Source organism: Phalacrocorax carbo, chromosome 22, assembly GCF_963921805.1.
Source record: "Phalacrocorax carbo chromosome 22, bPhaCar2.1, whole genome shotgun sequence".
NCBI classification, from domain to species: Eukaryota; Metazoa; Chordata; class Aves; order Suliformes; family Phalacrocoracidae; genus Phalacrocorax; species Phalacrocorax carbo.
Window position 1 is genome coordinate 5072531 of NC_087534.1, and position 13041 is coordinate 5085571.

Below are 13041 nucleotides of genomic sequence, written 5' to 3' on the forward strand. Positions count from 1 at the left end.
GTTACCGGGGCTTGCAAAATAACCTCAGCTAAAGGGGCTTGGGGTTTATGAAGCTGGGGTTTTTTTCCCAGTACAGTTTTCAAAACTTGAATTTAGACATGATTCCTCTCCCACCACTCCCCAGAATGCTGCCCTGAGAAGGACCCTGCTCATTTTCAGTGCCTGAGAGTCAAAGGAGAGCTGGAAACTGCTTGCAATCTCTTATTTTATTAATTTTTTTTTTTTAGAAAGCACAGTTCCTATACAGAAATGTCATTGAAAGCCCAAAATCATGAGGTCTGAAGCAGGATTTATTGGCTGAAGCACTTTGCAAGGTGCCAGTCGATGCTGTGGACCTGGCAGATTCGGGCAGGAGCCCGAGCTCCATCACACATGGAGTAGCAGGGGGCTGCTATAGCGGGGGACGGGATGGGGTGCCTTGGGGTCACTTTAATTTCATACAGCTATAGACAGAGAGAGATATACATACATATACATATATATAAGCATACAGAGAGTGCTCTCTGAGCACCCCAGCTGCGGCGTGGCTCTGTGTGGGCAGATATAAGCTCCCAGCGATGTTGCCCGGGGTCAGGATCCGACCCTGGTTTCCCAGACCCGGTGAGGGGCTGGTGGAGCTGCTTTTGGGTGGGTGCCATTGTGGGGAGAAGCTGGATCAGCCCTTGGACGCCTGCCGGGATGCTGCTGAAACGGGCAGGCGGGTGATGCCCCTCCGTGTCATCACAAGGGCTCTGGTGCGGTGTTTGCCATCAATGTCCCCTTTTCCCCAGGAATATTCTTTTTTTGTTTTTGTTTTGGTTTTTTTTTTCTTTTGGCAGCAAAACCTAAGAAAAGCCACGATTCTCACTGCATCCTGGGCTCCCAGCTCTGCCCAAGTGTGGCTGCATTTAAAAAATCGTATGACTTGAAGCCTTTTAACCTGCTTTAAGGCCATTGCAGACACGGGCTGGGAATTTGGCAGAGCTCCCCCAGATGGAAAGAACCTGTGGGGATGGGAAATGGGGTGGTTGAGTTTTGGGGGGTGGCCAAGCTGCCTGTGGAGTCCCGAGCCAACCTGCAGCCTCCGGCACTCGCAACTTGGTCCCCCCAACACGATGGCGTGTCCCCGAAGGGGCTGTGCTGGGGCAGAGATGCCCCACGCAGGGGTGATGGGCTTCACCTCCCATGTGCCCCCCAGTTTCTTAGCTGTGCTCTCGGCAGCCACCGCTGCTACGGCTGGAAACGCTGCTGTCCTTTGTGCCTTCACCAGCCTCGACCATGGGGTCGGTATTTCTAGGGGACAATGAGGCACCGGCTAAGGAGGATTAAAGAGACCAATGATTTTGGGTCATCACAGTTTTGGGGTTACCCCTCAAATAGAGATACCAAGGTGGAATTCAGCTTCATGCTGAAGCCTGGAGTGAAACACAAGACATCCTGATCCACAGCGTGGGACATCCCACCCCTGCAAGGACACCCAGCCCTGCTGGCACATCCCACCCTTGCCACGACCCCACCATAAGCCAGCTCCAAACCAAGAGCCTTTCCCACTGCACGGCGCTGAGGGTTTTGCCCCTAGGTTGGGTGGAGGTGGAGAGCTGAAGGGTGGCCTCCAACTCCTTCTAGACACTTTAGTCCCTCTTCTCATGCAGCTGAAGCTCAGCCTCGTGGGACCCTGGGGATTTTCGCTCAGCTCCTGCCCTGGAGCCGATCCTGCTCAGCCTCCTGCACCCAGTGCTCCACACTGGAGCGTTGCTGCCGGGCTTGTGGCAGCAGGGGATGAGCAGAGCAAGCGTGGCTCTGCCGGTGGACCAGGACCCCATCCATGCCTGCAAAGGGATCCTGAGGAGCCCTGGGCAGGAGCTGGAGCTATCTGGGCTGATGCAGCACCCAGCAAGAGGCTTTTGCTCAGGCCAAGGGGACACGGTGCAGGCAGATGAGGAGGATCGTTCGTGTGCTTCGGCAGCAATTAATTTGAGATCCAAATGGGAAATTTCACCCTGTTTGGTTCCTTTGAAAGAGAAATTGGTGTTGGCTGCCGTGTCAGCTCTGCCTTCCTAATGGGGAGGCTGCAATTTCCACAGGCTCCGGAGAAAGGTAGGGCTGGTAAGGAGAGGTAATGACCTTTATTTGGCTAAATTGATGCAACTGGAAAAACCAGAGACACAACCCAGGCCCTCCATGCAGCCCACGAGCCCCAGGTGCACCCAGGCACTTGTCTGCTTCCTCCAGCTGCATCAATTTGTCCACTAAATGCTATTACCGCTCCCTCTGAGCCTCCTCCTCCTCAGCCTGTTTGACCTCCCAGCCACAGCCGCGGTGGTGGGAAGGTGAGAGGAAGGAAAAATTGTGGCTCCCGGATGCTGCTCGCAGCCGGCGGGGGTGATTCAGGGAGCAGAAGACCAGGAGGACCCATCGGTCATCGTTTAGTGGCAGATAATGCGGTCCAGAGGTCCCTGGCTGGTGACTCCTGCAGGATGTGCTGCCTTGGAGCTCAGCCACTTCTTGGGAGGGATGGCTGCTCCATCCAGATGAGTGCTGGGCGTGAAATCCCCAAAACTCTGCCTCTCACGGGCTGTGGGTCCTTTCTCAGCACAGAGAGCGCTTGCACTTCCCCTGCTCGGGGAATTACGAAACGATGGTGATATTTTTCCCATCTTCTACTAAAATAATAATCCTATCCTTTTTGGCTTTGCTAAAGGAAATCCGGGCAGCGCTGTTGCTCATCCTTCACCCAACGGGCAGTGGAGGGAGAGCCCTCGCAGCACCACCCATTAGTCCATCCCAATTGCTTTAGCACTGTGAGAAACTCCTCAAGTCCCCACAGATTGCTCTCTTAATGAGCTCTTTCTTGGGCTTAATGTCTTTGGAGGCAGATGGGTGAGGAGCAGTTCCCTGTCACCCTGGTGGATGCTGGGGGAATTTGGCGTCAGCACACGGACATGGGGTGAGCTTGGGACGTGCCCTGCTCCATCACCCCAGCCACCCCCTGGCCTTATCCGTATTCCCAGCATCACAGCCGTGTCTAGGCTGCAGTCAGAGGTTTCTAAATAATACAGTAATGGCATTAACAGTAGAAAGTTGTCCTCTGGGGCCAGTCCCGGTTTGAAGGACTCCAGTAAAATTTTTACTGTGGATCTGACGCTTTTTGATAACACTGTCTCTAAGCGGCATCGTTTTCTCTTCCCATCTGTGGCTGTTTGTTGGACACAGCTCAGAGGGCATGGAGTGAGGCCCCATGACATGGCAGCACCTCCTGGCACAGTCCCTTTCTGCCACGGGAGTGTTTCCCCTTTTGCCTCGGATGCGATGCCACCTTGGCCCATGTAGGAGGAGAAGTACGTGGTCATTGCAGTCGTGGTGTCCCAGGATCCTTGGGCTTTGCCGACAGCCACCTTTTGGAGAGTGACAGCCTGCACTGGGTGTGCGGGGCTGCCGGCTTTCCCCGGCAGCGGTGGGAGCAGCAGCAGAGCAGCTTTGCCCAGGTCGCCTCTTGTTTTGGTCCTCTCCCTACATTGCTTGGTGAGTCCTCATTCCCCCATCCTGGGTTCTCCAGGATGAAAAAAGTCTTTGCAATCACTTGCTTTCAGTCTGAACAGAACCCAGTGGCGTTATCAAACAGCGCCCGGGCCACCGCTCTGCTAGAGCTCCGTGGTGGTGACCTGGGTCACTTCTGAGCGCAGGTCATCCCCCCCGTGGCCCTGGCAGCCCCACTGGGGGCTGCCCACGTCTAGTCATGCCGGCTTGTTGCGGGCTTCAGAAGGGGTGCAGGTGGAGACACGCTCCCGCGTGGTGTTTCTGGCGCGGGAGAAGCTGTTTTGGTCCACGCGGGCTCGGAAAGGCAGGCAAAACTCTCTGAAACACCTCTTGAAATTTTCATCCAGGAAAGCGTAAAGGACTGGGTTGAGGCTGCTGTTGGTATAACCCAGGGCGATGCAGAAATGCAGGCTGGCCACCACGTAGGGGTTCTTCTTGTCTATGTCCACCAGCGTCCAGACGATGACAAAGATGTGGATGGGTGTCCAGCAAATGATGAAGGCTGCCACCACCACCAGCACCATGCGTGTGATGCGCCGCAGATTGCGGTCTTTCTCCTTGGAGCCCGAGAGGAGGCGGACGCTTTTCAGGCGAAGGATCATCAGCCCGTAGCAGATGGTGATGACCAAGATGGGGACCATGAAGGCGAAGATGAAGACACAGATCTTGGTCACGGTGTCCCAGTAGATGGGAGGATCGGGAAACTGGAGCATGCACAGCACCATCCCGTCTGTGGGAGAGAGGATGATCAGGGAGAGAGCTGATGGAGTGTCTGCTATGAATACTGCCTGCTTTCTGCTCGGTCATGGCTGGGCATGGCCATGCTTATTAAAAACACAAGGAGATGCATGCCCACCTACCAGCTCTTTGCGGAGACTCCCCAGGAGCTTTGTGCCACCAGCCCCCTGCCCTTGGGGTGCCGAGGGGACGTAGTGGGAGCAGTGACCCAGGGACTCGTTCCCTGCAGAGCCTCCTGGGCCATCCCCACGCTGTCTCCTCCCAACCCCCGTGGCAGACACGTCCCCGTGTCACCTTCCGCTGAAACCTGTCCACTTCCCCAAGGCGCCCAGAGCTTTCCTAGCAGCCAAGGGCTGGCAGCCTAACACAGCCCCTGTGGATCTTACTGTGGGCCAGCTGGGGACTTTGCACTAGCACTGGGAGTGTTTGTAGGCACCCGATTTGCACCCCAGCAGCTGGGGAGAGGCACTGGTTGGACTGGAGATGGGGAGCGGGGAGGAGAATTTCTGGGGCAGTTTTCAACCTCTGCAGCCAAGACGGAAAATGACACCATGATGATTTTCCATGGCAGGGCATGCTTACGGTTCCTTGGAGGGGTGCCCATCACTGAGCTCAGACCTTTTACAAGACTAGGTGGCTTGGGTTTGCCAGGTCACCCCCCCGGGATGGACAGATGGGACAGGAGGGAACTTTCCCCCAGAAGCCACTTGCCTTTTGACTTGGTGACCGCCATGGCCATGATGGGTACCCCAATGAGGGAGGAGAGCACCCAGATGCAGACATTGATGATCTTAGCCTTGGCTGGTGTGCGGAAGTCCAGGGCCTTAACCGGGTGGCACACGGCAACGTAGCGGTCCACACTCATCATGGTGAGGGTGAAGATACTGGTGAACATGTTGTAGTAGTCAATGGAGAGCACAACTTTGCAGAGCAGCTCCCCAAAGGGCCAGGTCTCCATCAGGTACTTGGCGCTCTGGAAGGGCAGCGTGCTGGTGGCCAGCGCATCTGCCAGGGCCAGGTTGAAGATGTAGATGTTGGTAGCTGTCTTCATCTTGGTGTACCTGGGGGTGGCAGAGAAGGGAGCCATCACAGGTGGCCAGGGCCGGCTTGCCATGCCCAAGTATGTGTGTGCACGCTCAACAAGATGGGGCAGGGGCACAGCCTGGCTTTCCCTGGCTGCTCGCAAGGTGCCATCACCCTTGGTGGGCAAAAGTATGTGCATGTGACGTGCCCTTCTGCAGCACCAATGTGCTCAGCACCCTCCCAGCTGGACCAGGGAACATGTTGATAAAGTACTTGATTCTGTGCATGGTTTTAGTGTGTGTTGAAATCCCAGTGCCTGAGCATGGGTTTGCACTTGCACCTGGGACCTTATCCCGCACCTGCAGAACATGGGTTAGACCCTGCTGAAGCGGTTATCGCTTACCTGACCGAGGAGGTGACACTCATTCACGTGGCTGCCTTTATTCAAAGGAAATCTGAAGAAGTTTTCAGGGAAGTCACTTCTCAAATCAATTTACTTCACTTCCCTGAATCAGTTGCACAATGTCCTTTACCTCTCAAAACCTCCATTATCTGATTTTCCACCCAGTAAATCGTGATTATCTAGCTTGCTTCCCTGTTGAGTTTACTTGCAGAAATTGGATCGATTACCCCCGGAAACAGGCCATCTGGAAGCTGCCCAATTAGCCAGGCTGGAACTCCAGATCCTTTGGGGAAGCCTGGCTGCCTCGGCCGCGGCACGTGGCTCGGGGGCTCGGTGCCGCTTTCCCCGGGGCGTTCGGCAAGGGCTGCAGCCACCCGTGGCTGGCAAGCCAGCTCTGGTCCTTGTTACATCGCGGTAAGAGAAAAGCCCGGTCTTAAGTGCCAAAACCCTTCCTGAAGAGATGAGGCATCGTTTTGGTGGGTGCCAGGGCTGGTAAGCACTGTGGCCAGCGGGGATGGGTGCATGTCCTTGGAGCTCCCAGCCCTGCAGATGTTGCTCAAGGTGATGCTTCGAATGTGTGGTTGGTTTGAAACGGACGCTCATCCCTGTTGTTGGGGGTCCCCAATGGGCAACACGTTGGGGTTGGGTTGGGGGGATCTGCGGCCGACCCCGGGTTGTTTGCTAGGCTGAGGTAAGGGCTTACACCAGCAACTCATACCCTCCCTACGCACTCCCTTCCCACAAGTCCCGGTTGCTCAGAGCATCCTCCGCAGCCCTGCGCTCATTTAGATTCACCCTAATTAATTAAGGAAAGTGTCAGTTTGAACACAAGCATCGCTGTCTGTGGCTAAACCTGCCTGTAGCATCCCCGGGGTTGGGTTCAGTCCTAGACAGAGGGGCTCGATTTGGCTCTGGTGTATCAGGGGACACAACCCCTTGGTTGATAGAGGAAAAGATACTGACCCAGTTCATAGAATAACCCCTTCGTGTGATGGGGTACATGGAATAAATTGGGGTGAGGCGAGTGAGTAGCTCCCATCTTAGATGGTTGTTGCTCTGCTGCCCTGGCTGAAGACCAGGAGAGCAGGCTGGTGTAGGAAAGAGGCTCCTGGGCTCGATGGTAATATCAATTCCCTTCACTTTGTCCTTTTCTCCATCTCAGCAGGGTCAGGAAAGCATGCCGGTGGGGGCAGAGACCCGCCAGGTCATGCTGTCAGTAGAGCCAGGAGATGGAGGCTGCAAAAGACATTTCTCTCTGGGAGAACGTAGCAGCTCGGACCAGCTCCCGGCCCCAGCAGTGTTCCCTTCTCATTCGCCTTAGCTGCGAATGGCAGCTCCTTGCCCAAGGGTGGAAATACTTGAGTTGAACTTTTTTAAATTTTAAATGCAGCATGAAAAAATGTCTTTTCCTTGAAAAGCCCTTTTCAGTTCTCTTTAGTGTTATTTTCCAAGCTCTTTTGCGAATACATCTCTTAGAAAAGTTTAATTCCAGGTTAAACAAAAACCTGAGAATTTGTGTTATTGTCAGGTTTTGGCTCACCTAGATTTAAAAAAAAAATAGTCATTTCAGGTAGATTCACACTTCTTTGATCTCTGCTTTTTGAGTAAAGTGGAAAAAATCAGTCATGTTTTCATCAGTCATCACGCTCTGCCAGGCGTGCTTGGCCGCGCTGGGTAAGCACTTCCCCGATGCCCTGCCAGATGTGCCGGGAGCGGTGGGGCTGGGGGGGCCGGGGCTGTACCCCCCTCCCCGGGCAGGGTGGGGCTGTGCTGGTGACGCAAAGCAGTGATGGGGATGGCTGGGATAATGGGGATGACTTAATTTATCCCCCGGAGCTGGGGATTTGGGGCAGGATTCAGGCCCCTCCAGGATTGGGCTGAGGGTCAAACCCCCTGCACAGGGTGGGGGGTCCATTGTGGTGGCCCCCCCCAGAGATGCAAACAAAGCCGCTGCTCCAGGAAAGAGGTTTATCCCCCGTAGCAAAGCAAACCGGCCCTTTCTGCTGATGGAGCTCCCTGGGCTGCCAAACCCATCGCAATTAAGCGAGTGCCTTGATTGGGAAGTTATGCACTTGAACGAAACAATCTGGAAGGTGTTGATGGCGAGATGAGTCTGGAGGGGATGGAGCGAGCGCAGGGCGGCTCCGCATTCCAGCAGCGATGCCAGCATTGGGACTCCCAGGTAGGGACCCCTGAGCTCTCCAAACCTCTCAGAAAATAAAAAAAAGTGAAAAAAAAAAAAACACTTGCAAAGATCCTGGAGCTGCTTAAAGCCACCACTTTAAAGAGCCTGGCTTAACAAATCCTGCACCCAGCAAAGGGATGCCCCTTGCAGCCTGTGCAGGGGCTGGCAGGGGGTTGATGGGCTCTGCAGGGACACGGGCACCCGCAAGCCTGAGCTCGCAGCTGCAAATTGCTTCCAGGGGTATATTTAAAAGTGCCTGACAATGCAGCAGTAATTGCGGTGCCGGTCGCCGTCAGGGCTGTCTGCCGCGCTGCTGTCGGAGGGTGCTGGGGAGGCTGAGCTCCCTCCGGGCGCACGGCTGGGTTTTGGCTGCTCTGGGCAAGGAGTGATTTGGGTTTTGGCTGTGCTCGACGCTCTGGGGTGCTGGGTGCCCATTCGGGGAGCTCAGCTGGGGGCCATGGAGCAGAGTCCTACATGTACCTGCTCCCTGGCATGCACAGAGCTGTGTGGCATCCTCAGCGCCGTGTCCCCAGGGACCCCGAGGTCCCCGAGCCCCGCAGGATGCACTCCAGCCGTGCTTGCAGGCTGCCCGGGCACTCTGCACGGGCCCAAGGGCAGTGGGAGGTGTCCAGTATCTCCCCATCAGCAAGGTCTGAACCCAAGCTGATCCCATTTCACAGCCCTATCCCACATGGAGACAGGTTTCCCCCAGTGGAGCCTGACTAGTCCTGTCCTAAACCCTCCCAACGTGGAGCAACTCTGCCAATGAACCCCTGTGAAACTCCAGGTGAGCTCAGCGACGTAAGGGGCGAAGGCACAGGCTGGGCTTTGTGTGTGTCCCCAGCCCCTCCTGTCCCAGGGGCTCAGAGGATGGCATTTATTCGTTCCTTGGGAGATGTATTTAATTCCATCATCAGCTGGTGGGGCGGAAAATGGGGGCTAGAAACCACGGTGGTGGGATCTGTGGATGCTGTAAAGTCAGGCTTTCTAAAGCATGGGTAACATTAGGTTACTTAGTGAGTTAAATAGGGAGGATGTTGTTTGCACATTAAAGCCTTCTCTTTAAAATGCCTTCCCTCTGCTAGAGCAGAACCAGCTGGAGGGGGTCTAATAACACTCATCCTTCACCGTGACACTGAACGTGGCGTATGTCTCTGCAACAGTTACCTTAATTTGCTTTTTCAGTCTAGGACTGATATTTTTAAAGCTGCTTTGGGTCAATGAAAAAATCCCATCCGGTGTTGGCTAGGGCCAGCGAGTGGCAGCCCCATCGCGCTACCCATCCGCCCACCCTCTCAGGTGGCTAAAAATACACAGCAGAGGTACCCAAGGAGTGGGGAGCCAGGCGCAAGGGTGATGGGCAGCCTGGCGAGGCTCGTGGGCATGTTTCAGGCTGTTTTGCTTCCCCACAGTGAGTCACCACATTTATTTTGTGCGCAGGCATTGCCGGGCTGTGCTGACCTCCTGTAACGCTACGGATGGAAAGTGCTGTGGAGGGGGGGATGGAAGTGGTTAAAAATGAGGATTCTGGGGGTTTGCCTAAATCCAGTCTCAAGTTCTGATTTGGCCCCCCAGGTTTTGGCCCCAGCTGGGGTTACAGCAACCCCTGGAGTGATGGGAATTGGGATTAACCCTATGAATCCTGGCCCCCCACCCCAGGACGAGCCCCCTTTGATGTGGGAGGGGTGCATTGAAGTGCAGGGATGCAGTGAGACCCCTGTTCCCTCCTGCCAGGCTGGAGGTGGCGAAGCTTCTGTGCCATCACCAGCAGCGGTGCGATGGTGAGCACGGCTCCTGCCTCCGCTGCTGCCCAGCCCCGTCCTCCGCTGCCGCTGGGGTCTGGGGGGCCATGGAGGGCTCTGCCAGCCCCTGCTGCCGGCGGTGGTCCTGCGGTCTGCAAGACTTGGCTTTATTGTCCCATATTAACTGCAGCTTTGGCCACATTAACCCATCTTACCCAGAGAGGATCAACTGGTGTCTCGGACAAAGAGGCAGTTCGTACGGGCAGGAAATTTTGCACCCCGTCAGAAGTGCTGGACTGGGAACAGCAGCATCTCACTGTGCCCCATCTGCCAAAAGCGGGGTTTTGAGGTCCTGTTGTTTGTCCTGGGGTGCAGAGACCCAGAAGACCCCCTCCCTTCCCAGGGAAAGCCTCGGCAGAAGTGCCTCTGCCAGCCAAGGACCTGCCCCAGCGCTCGCCTTCCCACTGCAATGCTGGACAGAGCCAAAGCGGGGTTCAGGGTCCCCCGGGACGCGAGCAGCTCTCTCTGGAGCTGATGCCTCATGCTGGGGGGGCCAGGGGACAGCTCGGCCGTGGTGCGAGCTGGGGCTGGGCAATGCGGGCTCCTGCTCTTTGTTAGAGAAAAGCAGGAGTCAGCCAGCTGCGGGAGGTGCCGTCGGCACGAACACGAGCTCGGGCAGAGCTGGGAATGGGCTGCGGTGGGTAATTCATGCTCTGAGCATCTTGGGTCCGGGTGATGGAGTGGGCTAGGTACCAGTGGGAGCCCACCAGCCGTGGGGTGGGTGCTCGGGGGACTTGGGAGCCTCCCTGTGAACAGGGCAGCTCTCAGCGGTGGAATTTGTGAGTTGGAAATAAATACCCCGCCAACCTCTTGCCTCTCCCAAACCCCAGCATGACCGGCCCTGCAGCTCCTCTTCCCCCAGCTCCCCGTGCAAGGGTGAGGAACATGCGGCTGCTGGGGTCGGGGTGTGTCCCCCAGCTTCCCCCCCGAACACCGGCTCCCGTGCACCCTCCCGTGCTGCTCCGTGCACACGCAGTCTTTGCTTTTTCTTCTTGCACAGCATCCAGACATGCTCCACACACGTTTGTGCTCGCACACACACACTGTTCACACGCACATCACGCCCACCAGCTACACCCATCTCCGTGCTACCTGCGCTCACAAGCGCCCGGTGCACACCCACCCTCGCTCCTGCTGCCGTCTCACGTCTTGCACATGGTGCACGCTCATCCCCGGTGCACGCTGGCTCTGGCTGCCGTCTCACGTCTTGCACACTCACTCGCCCCAGCGCACGCTCCCCTCTCACACCTGCTCACCCCACACACCCTTGCTCCCCCTTTTCACAGCCTCCCCGGCGCCGAGGCTGGTGTGGGGTGCCGCCGGGGCACCCCGCTCTCACCTGACGATGCCGTACATGACCAGGACGTTGCCCAGCAGCCCCACCACGCACACCACGGAGTAGAGCGCGGTGATGACGATGGCGATGAGGATGGAGGTGGCGTTCTTGGCCCTCTGCGGCCCCGTGTCATTGACCCCGTGGCCGGGCAGGGGGGCCCAGGCAGTGCCGTTGCCCCAGGAGGTACCGGCAGCGGTGGGCAGCTCCGTGGGCAGCTCCGTGGGCAGCTCCATGGCCCACGGGCGGCGCTGGCCCCCCCCGTGCGCATCCGAGAGCGGCGGGTCCGAGCCCCCCTCCCGGCCAGCGCCGCCGCCTCCTCCCGCACCCACCCGCGGCCGGGGACGCCTTATAAACCCGGCGTGTCCCCCGAGCCACGTGGGGCCGGGGGCGGCCCTGCCCGCCCGTCTGCCCCCACCCCTGCCTGCCTCCCTCCCACCTCCCGCCAGCACCTCCCTGCCTGCTCCCCCCGCTCCCTGCCCGCTATCCTCCCCCCTGCTCCTTATCTGTCCCCCCCGTCCCTGCCTCCCTTCCTCCCCCCTCGGTACCTACCTGCGTCCCCCCCACCCCCGCATGTCGCTGTCTTCCTCCCTAGCCACTGCCTGACACCCCCCAATCCCTGTCTCCTTTCCCACCCCCCAGGTCGCTACCTGCATCCCCCTCTCCATCCCTGCCTGCCTTCCCCGCCCCCATCCCTGCCTGCACCCCCCCGCCACGGACCCTGCCTGCCCCCCATCCCTGCCTGCCGCCCACCCCCAGTGCCGGCAGAGCTGCGGGGGCGGCCCCGAGCGTCCCGGGGGGCCCGGGCTTGACGGGGGGTGCGGTGTGTCTCGGCGCTATGGCTGTTTCGGGTTTTCTTTGTCTGGAAGAAGGAGGGGGGGACAAACAGCCCCCTTGTGCCCAAAGCAAAGCTGGGGTCTCTTCAATCTCCCCCCTCACCCTGTGCCTTCTCTCTCCTTCTATATGCTGGGAGGTGGGGGGTTTGGGGATGCTGAGGAGCTTGGGGGGGGATATTGCAGGGGGACTCAGGAGGGATGCTGTGGGGTGGGGGCTTGAGGGAGGGACTGGGAGGGATGCTGTCGGTGGGGGAATTCGGAGGGGTGCTGGGGGAGAGGTATGGTGGGGTGATGGAGGGGGATCTGGGGAGGTTGCTGTGGGGTGAGGGGTTTTGGGGGGGATGCTGAAGAAGGACTTGGGGAGCGATGCTGGGGGGGGTTAGGAGGGATGCTGCTGCAGGGTGAGGGATTTAGGGGGATGCTGCAGGGTGGGGGTGCACACACAGGCCCATGAGCACTGTCTGCTCAGCAGAGCTGGGCTTGTGGGATGCTGAGGGTCACCCTTGCCTTCCTTGGGGCAGGACCCCCCCAGCAGGTCACCCCCTTTTCAGGGTCTGCAAAGCAGAGAGGCAGGAGCCTTATTTTTCCTGGAGACCCAGCAGATGCAGGGGCTGTGGGGTCCCGTTTTTGTGGGGCCTCTGTTGCCTCTTCACTTTGGGGATGGATTCAGTCATTGCCCTGTGCCCTGAGACAGAGCTGGTTTGGCCAGATAGGATGGTTTGCTGCAATTTTGGGTGCCTTTGGCTCAGGATGGACAGGAGACAGGACACAGGACATGGAGGAAAGGCCAGCAGCTGGTTCAACCCTAGAGATGGGATTTTCAATCTGCATAGATCTCTGCCGGCATAAAACTCCTGCAGTGTCGAAGCATCCAGATATTTCATCAAGAGCCTCATAAAAATGCCTAGGAGGGAATTAATAGCTTTTCATTCATTCGATGGTTCAGATGGTAAACAGCTCCTGGGCCGCTGACCGAGGAGGCAGCAACACTGTGAGGGGGGTTTCTGCCGTCATGCAGCGAGGGTTTCGGTGGCAGCACTCCCGGCTTCATCCCAGAGGGCTGGTGGGATGGATATGGGCAGGAACTGGGAGCACAGGGATGGCTTTAATGCATTATCTGCCTTGGGTCCTGCACTTTGCATCTTCATGCAGTGCATCAACCTCTCTGCCCGGAGGGTGGGTGTTCCCATTCCTGTGATGGTTTT

General features: G+C 57.5%; 1 protein-coding gene across 1 annotated transcript; it reads right to left on the reverse strand.

Moving 5' to 3' along the window:
• OPRD1 (opioid receptor delta 1) lies at window positions 1-11329 on the reverse strand. The gene is made up of 3 exons (XM_064471281.1): window positions 11007-11329; window positions 4966-5315; window positions 1-4249 (listed from the first exon to the last, which is right to left on the reverse strand). The coding sequence occupies exons 1-3, from the start codon at window positions 11234-11236 to the stop codon at window positions 3714-3716; spliced, it is 1116 nt and encodes a 371-aa protein (XP_064327351.1). The 5' UTR covers window positions 11237-11329; the 3' UTR covers window positions 1-3713.
• Window positions 11330-13041: the final 1712 nt, after the last annotated feature.

What these genes read in the sequence shown, in the direction of transcription:
- OPRD1 (XM_064471281.1), bottom strand. Translation starts at nt 11,236, where the DNA reads ATGGAGCTGCCCACGGAGCTGCCCACGGAGCTGCCCACCGCTGCCGGT. An exon ending in GTCATGTACGGCATCGTCAG is followed by an intron (nt 5,316 to 11,006) that starts GTGAGAGCGGGG and finishes TGCCACCCCCAG; the next exon opens with GTACACCAAGATGAAGACAG. An exon ending in GGCGGTCACCAAGTCAAAAG is followed by an intron (nt 4,250 to 4,965) that starts GCAAGTGGCTTC and finishes TCCTCTCTCCCA; the next exon opens with CAGACGGGATGGTGCTGTGC.